We start from the raw sequence: 13,295 nt of genomic DNA on the forward strand, positions 1-13,295 counted from the left end.
CAGCCTGACCAACATGGTGAAACCCCATCTCTACTAAAAATATGAAAATTAGCTGGATGTGGTGGCAGGTGCCTGTAATCCCAGCTACTTGGGTAGCTGAGACAGGAGAATCACTTGAACCTGGGAGGCGGAAGTTGCAGTGAGCTGAGATTGCACCACTGCACTCCAGCCTGGGTAACCAGAGTGAAACTGTATCTCAAAATAATAATAATAATACTGATGTGATTATGTTTAATGTAGACATAAATCTATACCCATGTTTTTCCTGCTGGGCCGCTTGTATCCAGGTGCTGAGCACCACTGTTGCTGTGGCTTGTGTGAAGGAGGCCAACCCCCGTGTGCTGAGGGCAGCCCTCCCACGGTGAATGGCTTGTCCAGAGGCGTCCAGTCCATCTGAGCCTAGAAGCCACTGCCACAGCTTGCTCACCTTGACTCTCTTTGCTTGTGCCCAGAATTCACACCAGCACTGGGCCCCTCAGTGTCCAGGAAGGAGGCCTGTGCTATGTCCACAGACCCACTGATGGGAAGACCAAGTGACGGGAGGGAGCGGAGCCCCGCAGGCCTTCCCAGGGCTCAAAGCTTAGCTGAGATTCTCTATCTCACCCCAGCATCCAAACGCCAGAATCCCACCCCAGACAGCCCCACCATGCCCGGCTCATTTTGATGCCTGTGCTTTTTGATCGGCCCCCTCCACCTTGTTTGCCTTTGTCCCAGGGGAGTCCTTGAGTCCTTTGCAGAGCTGTCCCACCCCATGGTGTCCCTCCACGTGTGACAAGACTCTTGTCCACCCTCCTTGACTATATAAGCAGGACTCTTGGGAACCTTGTTTCTGTCCTGTTCATATCTGGAGACTCAAGGCTGTGCACAGGCCTGGGGATGACGGGCCTGCCCCTTCTCCAACTCCCCGCTGGCTCCGCGGGTGGAGGAGCAGTTGCTACAGTGTGTGTTTCTCTGGGGATGCTTCAGAGAACTGCTTCTGACTTCACGCTGGAGAAATGAAATAGTCATCAAACTCCACAGAGAATTGGTCTGTGCTGCCTAGAATGATCCAAACCACCCCTACATACACACACACACAAACACACTCAACATGCACATCCCATATGCTGGGCTGAAGTCTAAACCCCAGAGACTTTGGGAGAGGGCCAGGTTGCCATGAGGACAGGCAGTGGGCAGGGGAGCCAGCCCCAGATGAAGATGAGTGTGGAATGGGGCCACATGCGAGAAAAGGAGGTTTGGTGGCTTTAACTAGGTAAGGAGAAAGCCCTCAGATTATGTTAATGGCCCAGAAAGGACAGAGGAGGCCACGAAGGAGCAAATAGCCCAAATTCCTTGTCTTTCTTCTGAAGGAGCCTGAAGTTATTGTGTGTGATTTTCATTTGGATAGCAATATAAATGTGTGTTTAATAACTTTCGTGAAAAAGCTTAAGGAACCTCCAACAGAATTGAACACTGGACGTCTATTTTCTAAATCATTGCAGAAGATAAAAAAGCAAGCACAACAGTCTACAGAAAACAAGTAAAATGGAACAAAAAATTTAAAAGCACCTTAAAAACAGAAAGTCAAAATTAAGATGAAGACATTGGTCCAAGCATAAGCAATAGTGTGAACAACTTAGGCCTCCTTAATAAAAGGCACAATTTTTCAAATTACATATATTTTAACCTAATATAAATGCACCTAAGTTTAAAAAAAACACCCACACACAAGAAGGGAAAGGATCAAAGCTTGGGAAAAGATATCAAACACCAATAAAAATAAAATAGGGCTGATAATGTCACATCAGACAAAAATGGAACTTACTGGGAAGTACTTGGCATAAAATGAAGAACTCTCTAAGTGCAGGCTACATGGGTGCAGGCATGATCCCTGTTTGCTGAAATCTAGGCCTCTTCCATTTCCAGGCATGAGCAAGAAACAAACCTTTGGTATTTTAAGTCACTAAGCTTTGGGGGTGGCTTGATAGAACAGCATAACCCCTCATCTCCTAATACACATATTAATACTGAACCTTTTGTACTGAATAACAACTATTTAACTATGAATGTGAGGATAAATGGGAAAAAATCACAGTGCATTTTCCAACATCATTATCAGTCTTCAGTGAATGAAAAACAGGGCCAGAAGATAGGGCCATGGTAATATAAAAGGTAAAATGGATTAAATATTTACAGAATTTTGAACTGTGTTAGTAGGTCTTCATATTTTGAAACTATCTGTGTGCTAGTTACAAAATTCATTAAAACATAGGAATCAATAATAACACAGAAAGTATACAAGCACTGAACCAACAATCGTGTACAAGCACTGAACCAACCTCAATAATACTAAAGTTAATAATATGAATTAAACAAAAATTAAACTCCACTTGTTAGGAAGAAAAATTAGATCAATAGACTATTTAGAAGCTAAAAACAGTAAAACTGCCACATATCAAAACTTTGGAATATCGATACAATCATACTCTGGAATGTGTTTAGTTAAGCATTTAGAAAAGGTTCAGAAAATTAAAACCAATATAAATAAAATTATGAAGTAATAAATAAACATGTAAAAATAAACAGATTAGACAATAACAAAATAAAACAATTAAAAACTTATATTCTGATATCTTAAACAATTAAAAAGTTAATGAAATGGTTGAACTTCCCATCCTCACAAATTGGAATGTAATTTATTGAAGGGTTTCTGGCTCCAAAGCTGTTTATTTGTTTATGTATTTATTTTTGAGATGGAGCCTCATTCTGTTGCCCAGGCTGGAGTGCAGTGGCACAATCGTGGCTCACTGTAGCCTCAGGTTCCCAGGTTCAAGCAATATTCCTGCCTCAGCCTCCTGAGTAGCTGAGCCACCCAGCTAATTTTTGTATTTTTAGTAGAGATGGGTTTTCACCTTGTTGGCCAGGTTGGTCTTGAACTCCCGACTTCAAGTGATCCACCTGCCTTGGCCTCCTGGAGTGCTGGCATTATAGGTGTGAGCCACTGCGCCCAGCCTCAAAGCTGTTTTTGGAGGGGGCTCCATGCAGGGAGGCATCAATGTGGACCCAAACTCAAAACACTCCAAAGTGAGACCGACAGATAATGCCAAGTCAGGAAGAGGAGGGACTGAGACTAGAAGGAGCCGGAGAGGAACAGCTAACCCTGCCTTGGGTTTTGGTTCATGGGCCAAATGCCTCAATGAGGAATGAGTAAAAGCATTCACTTCTCCATTCTCGGGGTCTCCACTCAGAGCCCCAGGACTGGTGGGCTGCCAGCCGTTCCTCTCGTGCTCCCTAAGATGGGCAGGCTCTTTTCCTGCCGTCGGATACTCTGCCATTTTCCCAACATCTTTCTCCAACTAACCACAGATTGCAAATCACAAAAATGGCCAGATGAGATGGGGTGCTCACAACATGCCTTCAGGATACACAGAGAACAGATGTCTGAAATGTATCTGCAAAAGGATCTAGAAGAAAGTCTCAGTAAACTGTGCTACATTCGATGTTAGATGCGGGAAGACGTGGTCTCTGTGAATCAGGAGCTAAAATGAAAAGGCAACAGAGTGAGATCAAAAGGGAACCAGCTAAGACAAAAGGCGAAAAGAATCAGATACAGAAAACTTACAAAGAGATAGAAAATGTAGTGGAAGATTGACTCAGGGGTGTGAAAAACAAACTGAAATTCTCGAACAGGACAGAGTAGACTGTGGGGATGGTGGGGATGAGGCGGGCTGCTCTATGGCTGGTCTGTCCCGGAGAGGAACTGACTGGAGCTTGCCAGGAAACATTTCTGCTACTGTCCCTTCACTGGACAACAAATGGCATCTGTCCAGGGCCTGGGCCCGGATCGGATAGAGAACATCAGACACTCTGCCATCAGGGAGGGGACACTGTCAACTGGCACTCTCTGGGACGGGGAGGGAGGACCCACCAGGCAAGCCCATTACAGCTATATATGTGAGGTCACTCCCAGGATCAGACCTAATAGTTACGCTGTGCCCACACTTCTGATGTCTTCTGCAACCAAGATAAGAAATTGCCTCTAGAGAGGTGGTATCCGCCCCTGCCCTGCTGTCTGGCCTCATCCCTGTGAGAGGGAGTGCTGGCTGACACCTCAACCAAGGCCCTCCTTTGCTGGTGGTTCACAGCCCTGCCCTGGCCCCTCCTGCTTGCTGCTTGGTTTCTAGCCAATTGGACACACCAGCAGGAGGCTGGAGGGGAGGGGAGAAAGAAGCTGAAGTCTTTCTCATTCCACATCCCTGCAGGAGCTCCTGCCCCGTGGCACAGCTCCTGCCGGACGACCCCGCACCCAGCTCAGCGCTGAGGATGGCTCCCTCCCTTCGGCCCCAGGGAAGAAACTGGCTTCCCATTAGGCACCTCCCTCTCAGCTGCCCCCTACTCTGGAAGTTGTCACTTCCTTAAAGCTCTTCATGTGAACCATTGGAGTCAAATCTCGGTTGTTTTTTGTTTTTGTTTTTGAGACAAGGTTTCACTGTCACTCAGGCTGGAGTGCAGTGGTGCAATCTGGGCTCAGGTGATCTTCCCACCTCAGCCTCCCAAGTAGCTGAGACTACAGATGGGCACCACCATGTCCAACTAATTTTTGTATTTTTTGTAGAGACAGGCTTTTGCCCTGCTGCCCAGGCTGGTCTTGAACTCCTGGCCTCAAGTGATCCGCCCACCTCGGCCTCCCAAAGTGCTGGGATTACAGGCATGAGCCACTGTGCTGGGCCTCAAATCCCATTTCTGATGAGCTCCCCAACTGATAATTCCTCCCCACTTACCCTCCACAACTGAGGGTTGGGGCCGCTCAGCATTCCCCACTCCCCCTCCTCCTGACTGGGCTAAGGGCTCTTCCTAAGGCACTAAGAGGGTCTGGATATTGAGGCCTCTCTGATCACCCCCAGGGCGTCCCACTCGTGCAGAACCCTATCACCCACCACCCTTGCGGGGTGGTGACTGTCAGGGGAGACCCTCTTGCTTGTTTGGTGGGGAAGACAGGCTTCCAGACCACTTGCTGTAGGCCTAGTGGTACTGCCTCACCTGGCCAGGGCCCACACCGCCTCCATGGCAGGTGCACCACCTCTGCGTCACGGGTGCTGCCTCTCCACGTGATGTCCTCAGATGGGCTTCATAGACTGGGCCTTTCCTCCAGGCGTGTGTGGGGGCCCAAGGTGGACTTCCTGGGCCTAGGGCTGTTGGGCCAGGGTTTCCACATGTCAACAGTTGCGGCACCGGGGGCCAAGCAGGCCGGGCGACTCCTCCCCGTGGGCTCCCTGACTCCCCCAATGGCTGCGCTGCTGGAAAGGGAACAAGGTCCTCCAGCCCCCGAAACTCTTTTTGCCTGTGTTGCGCTCTGGCCTGCCCAGTCTCATGGCATTTCCTAGGGACTCGCCTACAATTGATCTTTGCTAAAGGCCAAGAGGCAATCAAGGTGAGCCTTCCCGTACTGCAGAGGTGCCCGTTTTGAGAGGACCGGGACTCCAGGGAGCCCCACCTGGGCGCTATTTCTCCAAACTGGCCCTGGCTGTTGTCACCTCAGGTGGGAGAGAAGTGACAGGTGCTCCAGGCAGCTTGGAGATTAGAGGCTCCCCAAGAGGAAGGAGGCCAGGACAGAGGCCCAAGCCTGGCAGCTCTCAGGTAACAGCGCCTGGGCCGTCCCTGCAGGTGTCAAAACACTTCCTGTTAGTTACTGAATATTCGTCAGTCCTTCCGGGCTTTCCCACAGAAATCTCTGGCTGGGACAACATATTCCAGTTGCTGCTGAGGAAGCAGTTGCAGGTCTTCAGGTCTGGATGTAAAGAGGAGGACTGGCTGTATGGCTGTATCCTGAAGCAACAGGCGGAGGGGCTGGCCTTGACAGCGGAGGGCTGTACTTTTTGTTTGCAGGCAAATACGCAGGACAAGAGCACTTAGGAGGACAGCGTGTGTAGCTTGGGCCCTAGAGGCCGTATTGACCCAGATTACTGGCAGCCCAGGCACTGTCCACAGGGAAAACCCTTTAGCTTCTAGTGGGGGATCCCTAGATCCCAGAATTCGCCATCCCTTCTGCCTCTGGGCCTTGGGAAGACGTGCCTGCCTCACCACCAGCAAAGCTGGCGGTGTCACCTCCTGACACCCCCTGCTCCCTCCCTGCTGTGTAAGGGGTCTGCAGACAGCACAGAGAGCTGGGGCACTCACTGGCGAGGCTCGGGTGCTGGAGCCCAGAGCGTCAGTGATGCGGGCCCCTGATCTTCCAGCCACGGAGGTGGGAGTGGGACAGAGGAAGGTAGCCATGCCCTGGGTGGTTTCCACCGGTGTCCCCAAGGAAGGAGGACTGGAAATGTCCTCTGGGGCTCCTGTGGAAGTTGAGAGAACTTGTGAGGGAAGTTGTAGAAGCTGGAACATGTCTTGTCTTTCGTGTGTGTGTGTGTGTGTGTGTGTGTGTGTGTGTGTGTATGTGACAGTCTTACTCTGTTGCCTAGGTTGGAGTGTAGAGGGGTGATCACAGTTCACTGCAGCCTTGGCCTCTGGGGCACAAGCAATCCTCGTACCTCAGCCTCCCCCTGAGTAGCTTGGACTACAAGTGGGCACCATCATGCCCAGCTAATTTTTTATTTTTTGTAAAGATGGGGGTCTTGATAAGTTGCCTTGGCTGGTCTCGAACTCCTGGGCTCAAGTGATCTGCCCACCTCGGCTTCCCAAACTGTTGGGATTACAGGTGTGGCCACCGTGCCCAGCCAGGAACATGTCTAAAAGGGGATTTCTCACCTGGGCAATGTCACTGTGTTGGCTACTCACACACTCGAGAGGTTGCTGCTGGAGGCCTACCTGGAACAAAGGTCCCAGGGCTCAAACACCCACAGAAAGACCAGGTGCCACTGGCTACCTCCCCAGTGGGTTTTCCTCTGGTGTCTGCGGACCCATGTGCACAGGGCATCCCTGCTCCCAATTCCCCTGAGTAGGGTGCCCCCAGTCCACTGATGTTACTGGCCCAAGAGGGTATGTCCCTACCTTCCCCTAACAGGGGCAGATGACAGGGAAAGCTGCACAGGGCTGTCATCCAACCAAGCGTGTGGTGAGAGTACCTCGGAATTATTTCACAGTTTCCTGCTGGTTTTAGGAGAAGAGATTCTAATCTAAATTATGTTCATAAATTCTAAATTATATTCATAATTCCACACTTATAGCTCCATGGGGCATAAGAAATGTAATTGTTAGTGGCTTCAGGTGAAAAAAAAACCCACAACCCTCCCACAAAGCACAGCACACCACAGATGTGAAATTTGATAACGCTCTTTCCTTCTCTACGAGGTCTTGGCTCCCAGCTGACCATGGCATTCATTATGAGGCAGAAACTACCCGTCCTTCTAGCAGGCAGAAACTACCATCCATTCCAGACTTTGTGAGCAAGTCTAGAAAACAGAGTTGCTGAGATTCGTAAGGTGATCTGGCCAATTCTGCAAGATATGCAGAAACCTTCTAAATCTCCCCTAAACAGAGAGGGAGTTAGCAGCTATTTCTTCCACTAATAGCAGAAGATGGAGTCGAATTTATAGGACCCTAAGTCAGCTGAATTCAAAATTAATTTTTTTTTGAGACAGAGTCTTGCTCTGTTGCCCAGGATTGGGGTACAGTCTGTGATCTTGGCTCACTGCCACCTCCGCCTCCTAGGTTCAAACGATCCTCCTGCCTCAGCCTCCCGAGTAGCTGGAGTTATAGGCACCTGCCGCCACACCCAGCAATTTTTGTATTTTTAGTAGAGATGGGGTTTCACCATATTGGCCAAGCTGGTCTTGAACTCCTGACCTCAGATGATCCACCCACCTCAGCCTCCCAAAGTGCTGGGATTATAGGTGTGAGCCCCTACACCCGGCCGTTATTAATTTAATTCATAACATCTGACTTCCTAGCAGTCAGGTGTTTGAGCAGAGCTTCCTGACCTGGCTGAACTGGTCAGAATCACTTGGACAAAACTTACACAGCTAGTCCTGTCAGATTCGGTAGATCAGAGGGTGGAGGGAGTAGGAATCTGTATTTTTAGCAAGGCCTCCAGGGGATTCTGACACAGAGAAATCCAGAATTGAGTATCTGGCTGTCACATCCATCTGGAGGCAAACGCCTTTGCTTCACATTCTCCCTCTGCCTCAGCCTAAGTCCTAAAAAATAAAGGCAACAAGTAAATAAAGACAGTTTTCAAGATATTCATGGAATGACTTTTTTTTTTTTTTTTTACATTTTTTCAACTAGTTAGGACAAAAACATTACAACGATTGACTTCTTTCATTTAGTTACATAAATAAAATTTTTATAAATATCTCTTTATAAACAATATAAATAGCTTTACAACATAAATACATTTATGCATGACATGAATTTACAAACAGCAATGTTTTACAGCTGGTTCTGTCAGTCTCTTAAAAACTGTCCCTTGTCATCAAGTCGGTGTAGGTGTGTGTGTTTCATGTATATAATATATATATAATATATAACTTTTTATTTTTCATTAAAAAAAACAAATAATAAAATCACAACCCCCTCCCCAAATAATAATAAAACAGCTGGTGTTGTGTATTCCCAGTACCAGGAAAGAAAGAAAGAAAGAAAGAAAGAAATGTAAAAGCCACATTGCATTGGAGGTGTTTCCAGATGCCGGAGCTGATGACCAAAGGTGACCTCAGCACAACGGAGCCAGTTCCCAATCCTGAAACACAGAGTGAACACAGACACTCAGTTCTGGCCCCTTAGCTGAGAAATCCTAGCAGGCAGGGTGGTTCTAGAACCTTTCCTCCCCTTCCCCTAGCAGCTTGAGGGATGTCCCCTGACCTCCGCACCCCCCAACCCACCAGGCCTTCCTGCAGAGGGGAGGGGCCTCCCCCTACACACTCCCCAGGCCCCTTCTGCTTTGCTGCCCCAGCACAGGTGGAACCAGAGTGTCTGCAGCCCTCCTTTTTCCCCCAGTCTAACCACAGGCCTTGCCCTTGGCACTCAGGGAGGCGCAGTGAGAGAAAGAGAATGGAAAATCCCCCATCCTTTTTGCTACAACACAAACCCTCAGTCAGTGCTCGCCCTGGGTTCGTGTGTCTGAGTGACTGTGGATGGAAGGAGAAGGGAGACATCTCAGGATCAGGAATCCTGGGCTCAAATCTCTACTCTGACATTGACTCCCTGGATGACCCTGGATAGCTGGGAGTGTTCACCCATAAAATCGGATAATAGCCACCTCCCAGGGCTGGCTTTTGGATTCAACAGGGAGCCTTGGATTGGGCATCGGCAGTGTCTGGGTCTCAGCCACCACCCAGTAAACAGCACCTCCTTCCTTAGCTGCTTGTGCAGAGGAAAGGGTGTGGGTCCAGGTCCCCTTCAGAAGCAGAGGAAATGGTGTCTCACACCAGCCTTGGGGAAATGCATAGTCATGGGCTCTGGGTTGAGCGTTGTCAGGGAAAACTCCCTGCTAATGGGTGTGTGGGTGCCCCGGGGCCCAAGGAAGGTGGCCTTCTGGGGCATTCAGTGCTCTCCCAAAGGACAGCATGCACAGAGGGGACCTGGGCCAGAATGGCTTGATGAACCCTCCCCCACTCCCTTCTCTGGCTCTGCCATGAGTTTACACAGATGACAGCTGTCTGTGATGTTGCTGGGCCCCAGGGGCAAAGTATTCATTCAGGTTTCACCCACAGCTGGTCTCTGTCATTAGCATTTTACAATCAACACCTAGAACCATCAGCGACCATCATTATGGTGGCTTAGAGCCCGAGTCACCCCCTGCGTGGAGAAACGGCCACAACCTCAAAGAGTTTTCATTAATGTGACAAATACAAGCTGTCTTTCCCTTTAACCCCAGTGCTATATCCTGGGCATCAGCACCAGGAGCCTGCAGGAAGAATGTTCTGCTCTCTCACTGGGAGTGGGGGGCAGTGAGGGTCGGGTTTTTATTTTTCATTTAAAAAACCCAAATAATAAATCCACAGCCCCCTTCCCAAATAATAATAAAACAGCTGGTGTTGGGCATAAGCCGGTGTTGAGGATGTTGATGATAAGTGTTCATCTATGCTAAGAGAGCTAGTAGGAGATTAATGAACCCCCCTGATCAAAGGGGTTGAGAATTCTTAGCAATGTGGATTCCTCCTACACAGCATCTTTCACTACCCGTCTGGTCATCACTTGGTGACCACAGACAGCCAGGCCCAAGAACAAGGCCCCTATGGGAATGCGCATTCCAGGTACGAACCCATGGGAGAGTCGCTAACATTTGTTCTGGTTCTAAAGTTTGAACTTGATGCTTAAATCAGACTGAAAATTTGAGGCCTCAGACTCCGTCTCTTTGTTGTTTAGACAGGAGAGAAGAGAGGAAAGGCATTCCAAGGGTAGCTACTGAAGGCTGGTCCCCAAGTGTCAGAATCATTTTTCTCCCTGTGCAGGGGAGAGTCAAGATCACAGACAACTGCAGCCTTTGCAGAACTGGGGAGAAGCCCACAGCCGAGGGAGGTCTGGCTGCAAAGAGAGGAAGGGCACTGGTTAAAACCTAGGGCAGGTGGGAGTGGCCATGGGCTAGGGTGTGCTGGTTTCTCTGGTCATTGACAAATATTTCTGAGTCTGTACGGGGAGCAGTGGGTCCTAGAGTGCCTTAGGCGAGCACTTGGCCCTTAAGCTGTTCAATACGGGGAGGTGAATGGGTTCACAAACTGTGAAAAAGTGTTCTGTACTGTGAAAAAGAGACAGTGTGCTGGAGAGGAGCTCTTGTTTCCCTCCGGGGGAAGACCCAACACTGACAAGGGTTTCTGGGGTGGAGACAGCAGCTTTCCCATGGCCTGGGATGGGACAGTCAAAGTGTGGGACAGGCAGTGGCAGCTGCTGAGCTGGAGGCAAGAAAGGGAGAAAGCCGAGTGAGCCTGATCCTAATGCACATGACTGTCAATGTCAGAGGCTGGGATGCTGTTATTCAGTGGGCACAGGCAGGCGGCAGGAATAGAGAGGAGGGAAAGAGGAGAGGTGAGGCTCTCTGCAGCAGTAAATTACCACCATGCGGCACCCGGCAGGGGGTGACAGTAGGGCAGAGGTTTCCAGCCCTAGTGCGGGGTGAGATCCCACACCAGAAACGGAGCCCAGAGCACCGGTTGGGCGGGGGACAGGGTTGGTGAGGGACTCTGGGATATGTCGAGTTTGAGGGTGGGGCAAAAAATATTTACTTTAGTATCTTTCCTATTCCCTGAAATAGTGCCACAAGCACTGAGATTCACCCCTGAAGCCACCGGGCTGCAGCTCCCCGGACAGACCAGTTTGCCCACTGCCTGGGTTTAGAGAAGGGACAGGACCCTGGATAGACCAGTTTGCCCACTGCCTGGGTTTAGAGAAGGGACAGGAATCGGAGTGCCCCAGGCAGAAGGGCGCCCTGACGGTGCCAACAGAGGGCTACTCTCGCTACAGGGGGCATGGTGGCCGGCAGATGATCAATGTCCCTTGGACTTGTGGGTGTAACCTTCCTTCTCTGCTCCCACAAACCCATGATCTCCCCTCAAGTCCCCCACCAGCTGGCCAGCTGGGGCCAATGCTGCTAGTTCAGCTAAGGTGCAGGGGTGGGTGAGACGCCACCAAGCCTGTTTCTGCTTCTCTAGAAGAAGCCTGGTGGATTCAACCAGGCTGAGCCATTTCTGACCTTGCCAAAGTTCCCCGATCACTTTATCCTTCGCTTTCTTTGTCTGTAAAGGGGGATAATAAAGGGGGTGGCCGGCAAACGCCTGGCACAACTTGAGCAAAGCCGGGCCGGGCTGGGGCTGGGCGCGGGGTCGGCGGTACTCACCGCCGCCAGGGGGCGCCGCACTAACATCCCAGGCCGCTCATGGAGCCGATTCGGTCCAGCTTGAGGCCGAAGCAGCCCTTGGACAAGCCCTTCTTGTTGGCTCCTTTGTATTTGCGCGCGTTGGGGTGCTCGTGCAGAAGGCGGGCCCACGCTGCCCGCGACTTGGTGTCCACGCGCAGGTCCCGGAGCAGTCGCGATCGGTCGCCCTTGAGGTTGGCGCCCCCGCCCCCGGGAGCCTTGTCGCCCTTCTTCTGACCGCCGCCCGCAGCCTGCGGCTCGGCCAGCTCCTCTCCCGGCGGGGTTCGCGGGACCTGTCCGAAGAAAGAGCGGGCAGGTGAAGGGACGCGCGGCTGCAGCACGGGGGACTTTGATGCTCCAGCCCCACGCGCCCGCCGGCGCGGGGGGTCCCTCCTGAGCCCAGAGCCGCCCCCACCGATGCCGGCCAGCTTGGCCCCGCATCCACCTGCCACGCGGCCGCCTTCTCCGCTCCCTCCGGAAGCCCCCTGCCCTCCCCTCCTTTGCTGCTCGCCCGGCAGGCCACGCTGGGGCAGGGGGCTGCGCATGGGCCGGCGTTCTCCGGAGGCTGGGGGAGTTGACCCCCGAGTCCGCGCTTCGAGGGCTCCCCGGGTCTCGCCCACGCGCATCTCGGAGGAGAGAGCCGCCTGCGTTCCCTCTCTCCTGGGTCCTGCGCGCCGCATTCTCCAAGCCCCCAGCCTCCCACGACTCTCTCAGGCTCGGCGTCCCCACGACAGCACCCACCTTCGGCGGCGCTCCGGGCTTGGCTTCGGAGGGCCGGAGTGAGAGCAGTGTGAGCAGCAGGGCGCAGGCCAGCAGCTGGGAGAGATGCATGGTGCCGCTGGAGTCTAGGGGCGCAGACGGGCGGCAGCGAGGGCGCGCGGGTCGGCGGGCAGACCAGCAGGCTGGTGCGGAGCAAGCTGGCTGGGCTGCAGGGCGAGCAAGCTCCCAGTGCTGCGCGGCGCCGGCTGGGTGCGCTCTGAGCCCGTGACTCCCCTCGCGCCTTTATAATCCAACCTGCCGCTGATGTCATCCTCCCGCCCACCGGGCTGCCCGGGCCAATGACACCACGCACGCGGCCGCGCCGAGGGCCGGGAGGGGGCCGCGGGGGCTCCCCTCCCTTATCCCACCCCGGAGGGATCCCGCGGTTCTGCCGGCTCGCTCCAGGCTGCACTTGGAGCTGCAGAGCGGCGCGCACAGGGGAACTCCATTTGCAGCGAGCGCGCGCCCTGGCCTGATGAGCATCCGTGCGCCTGGTGCCCTGTGCACCCACTGGGTCCTCAGCACACTCACTCTACCTAGAAGGGATCTATAGCTCTCTTTGCAGGTGCAAAGACAGGCTCAGAGGAATGAAATTACTTGCCCAAAGTCATACAGGCAGAAAGTTGGCGCTGCCCGAAATCCACGCAGCCCTGCTGGTCGCCAAACTCTTCCCTGGGCACCTGACAGCCGCGGGATGGGCATTGCAGCTCCGCCTCTCACCTGCTCGCCAGGGCGGGAGCGCAGACCACAGAGATGTCGTTAGGTT

At 52.1% G+C, this 13,295-nt stretch overlaps 1 protein-coding gene across 1 annotated transcript; it reads right to left on the reverse strand.

Annotated features, from left to right (window-relative positions):
• Positions 1–8,148: 8,148 nt before the first annotated feature.
• On the reverse strand, positions 8,149–12,755 carry NPPC (natriuretic peptide C). Its single transcript, XM_003908081.3, has 3 exons — positions 12,512–12,755; positions 11,753–12,063; positions 8,149–8,659 (listed from the first exon to the last, which is right to left on the reverse strand). Exons 1-2 carry the CDS (start codon positions 12,599–12,601, stop codon positions 11,773–11,775), a joined length of 381 nt encoding a protein of 126 aa, XP_003908130.1. The 5' UTR covers positions 12,602–12,755; the 3' UTR covers positions 8,149–8,659; positions 11,753–11,772.
• Positions 12,756–13,295: the final 540 nt, after the last annotated feature.

The sequence above is a fragment of the Papio anubis genome, chromosome 10 (genome assembly GCF_008728515.1).
Source record: "Papio anubis isolate 15944 chromosome 10, Panubis1.0, whole genome shotgun sequence".
Taxonomy (NCBI): Eukaryota; Metazoa; Chordata; class Mammalia; order Primates; family Cercopithecidae; genus Papio; species Papio anubis.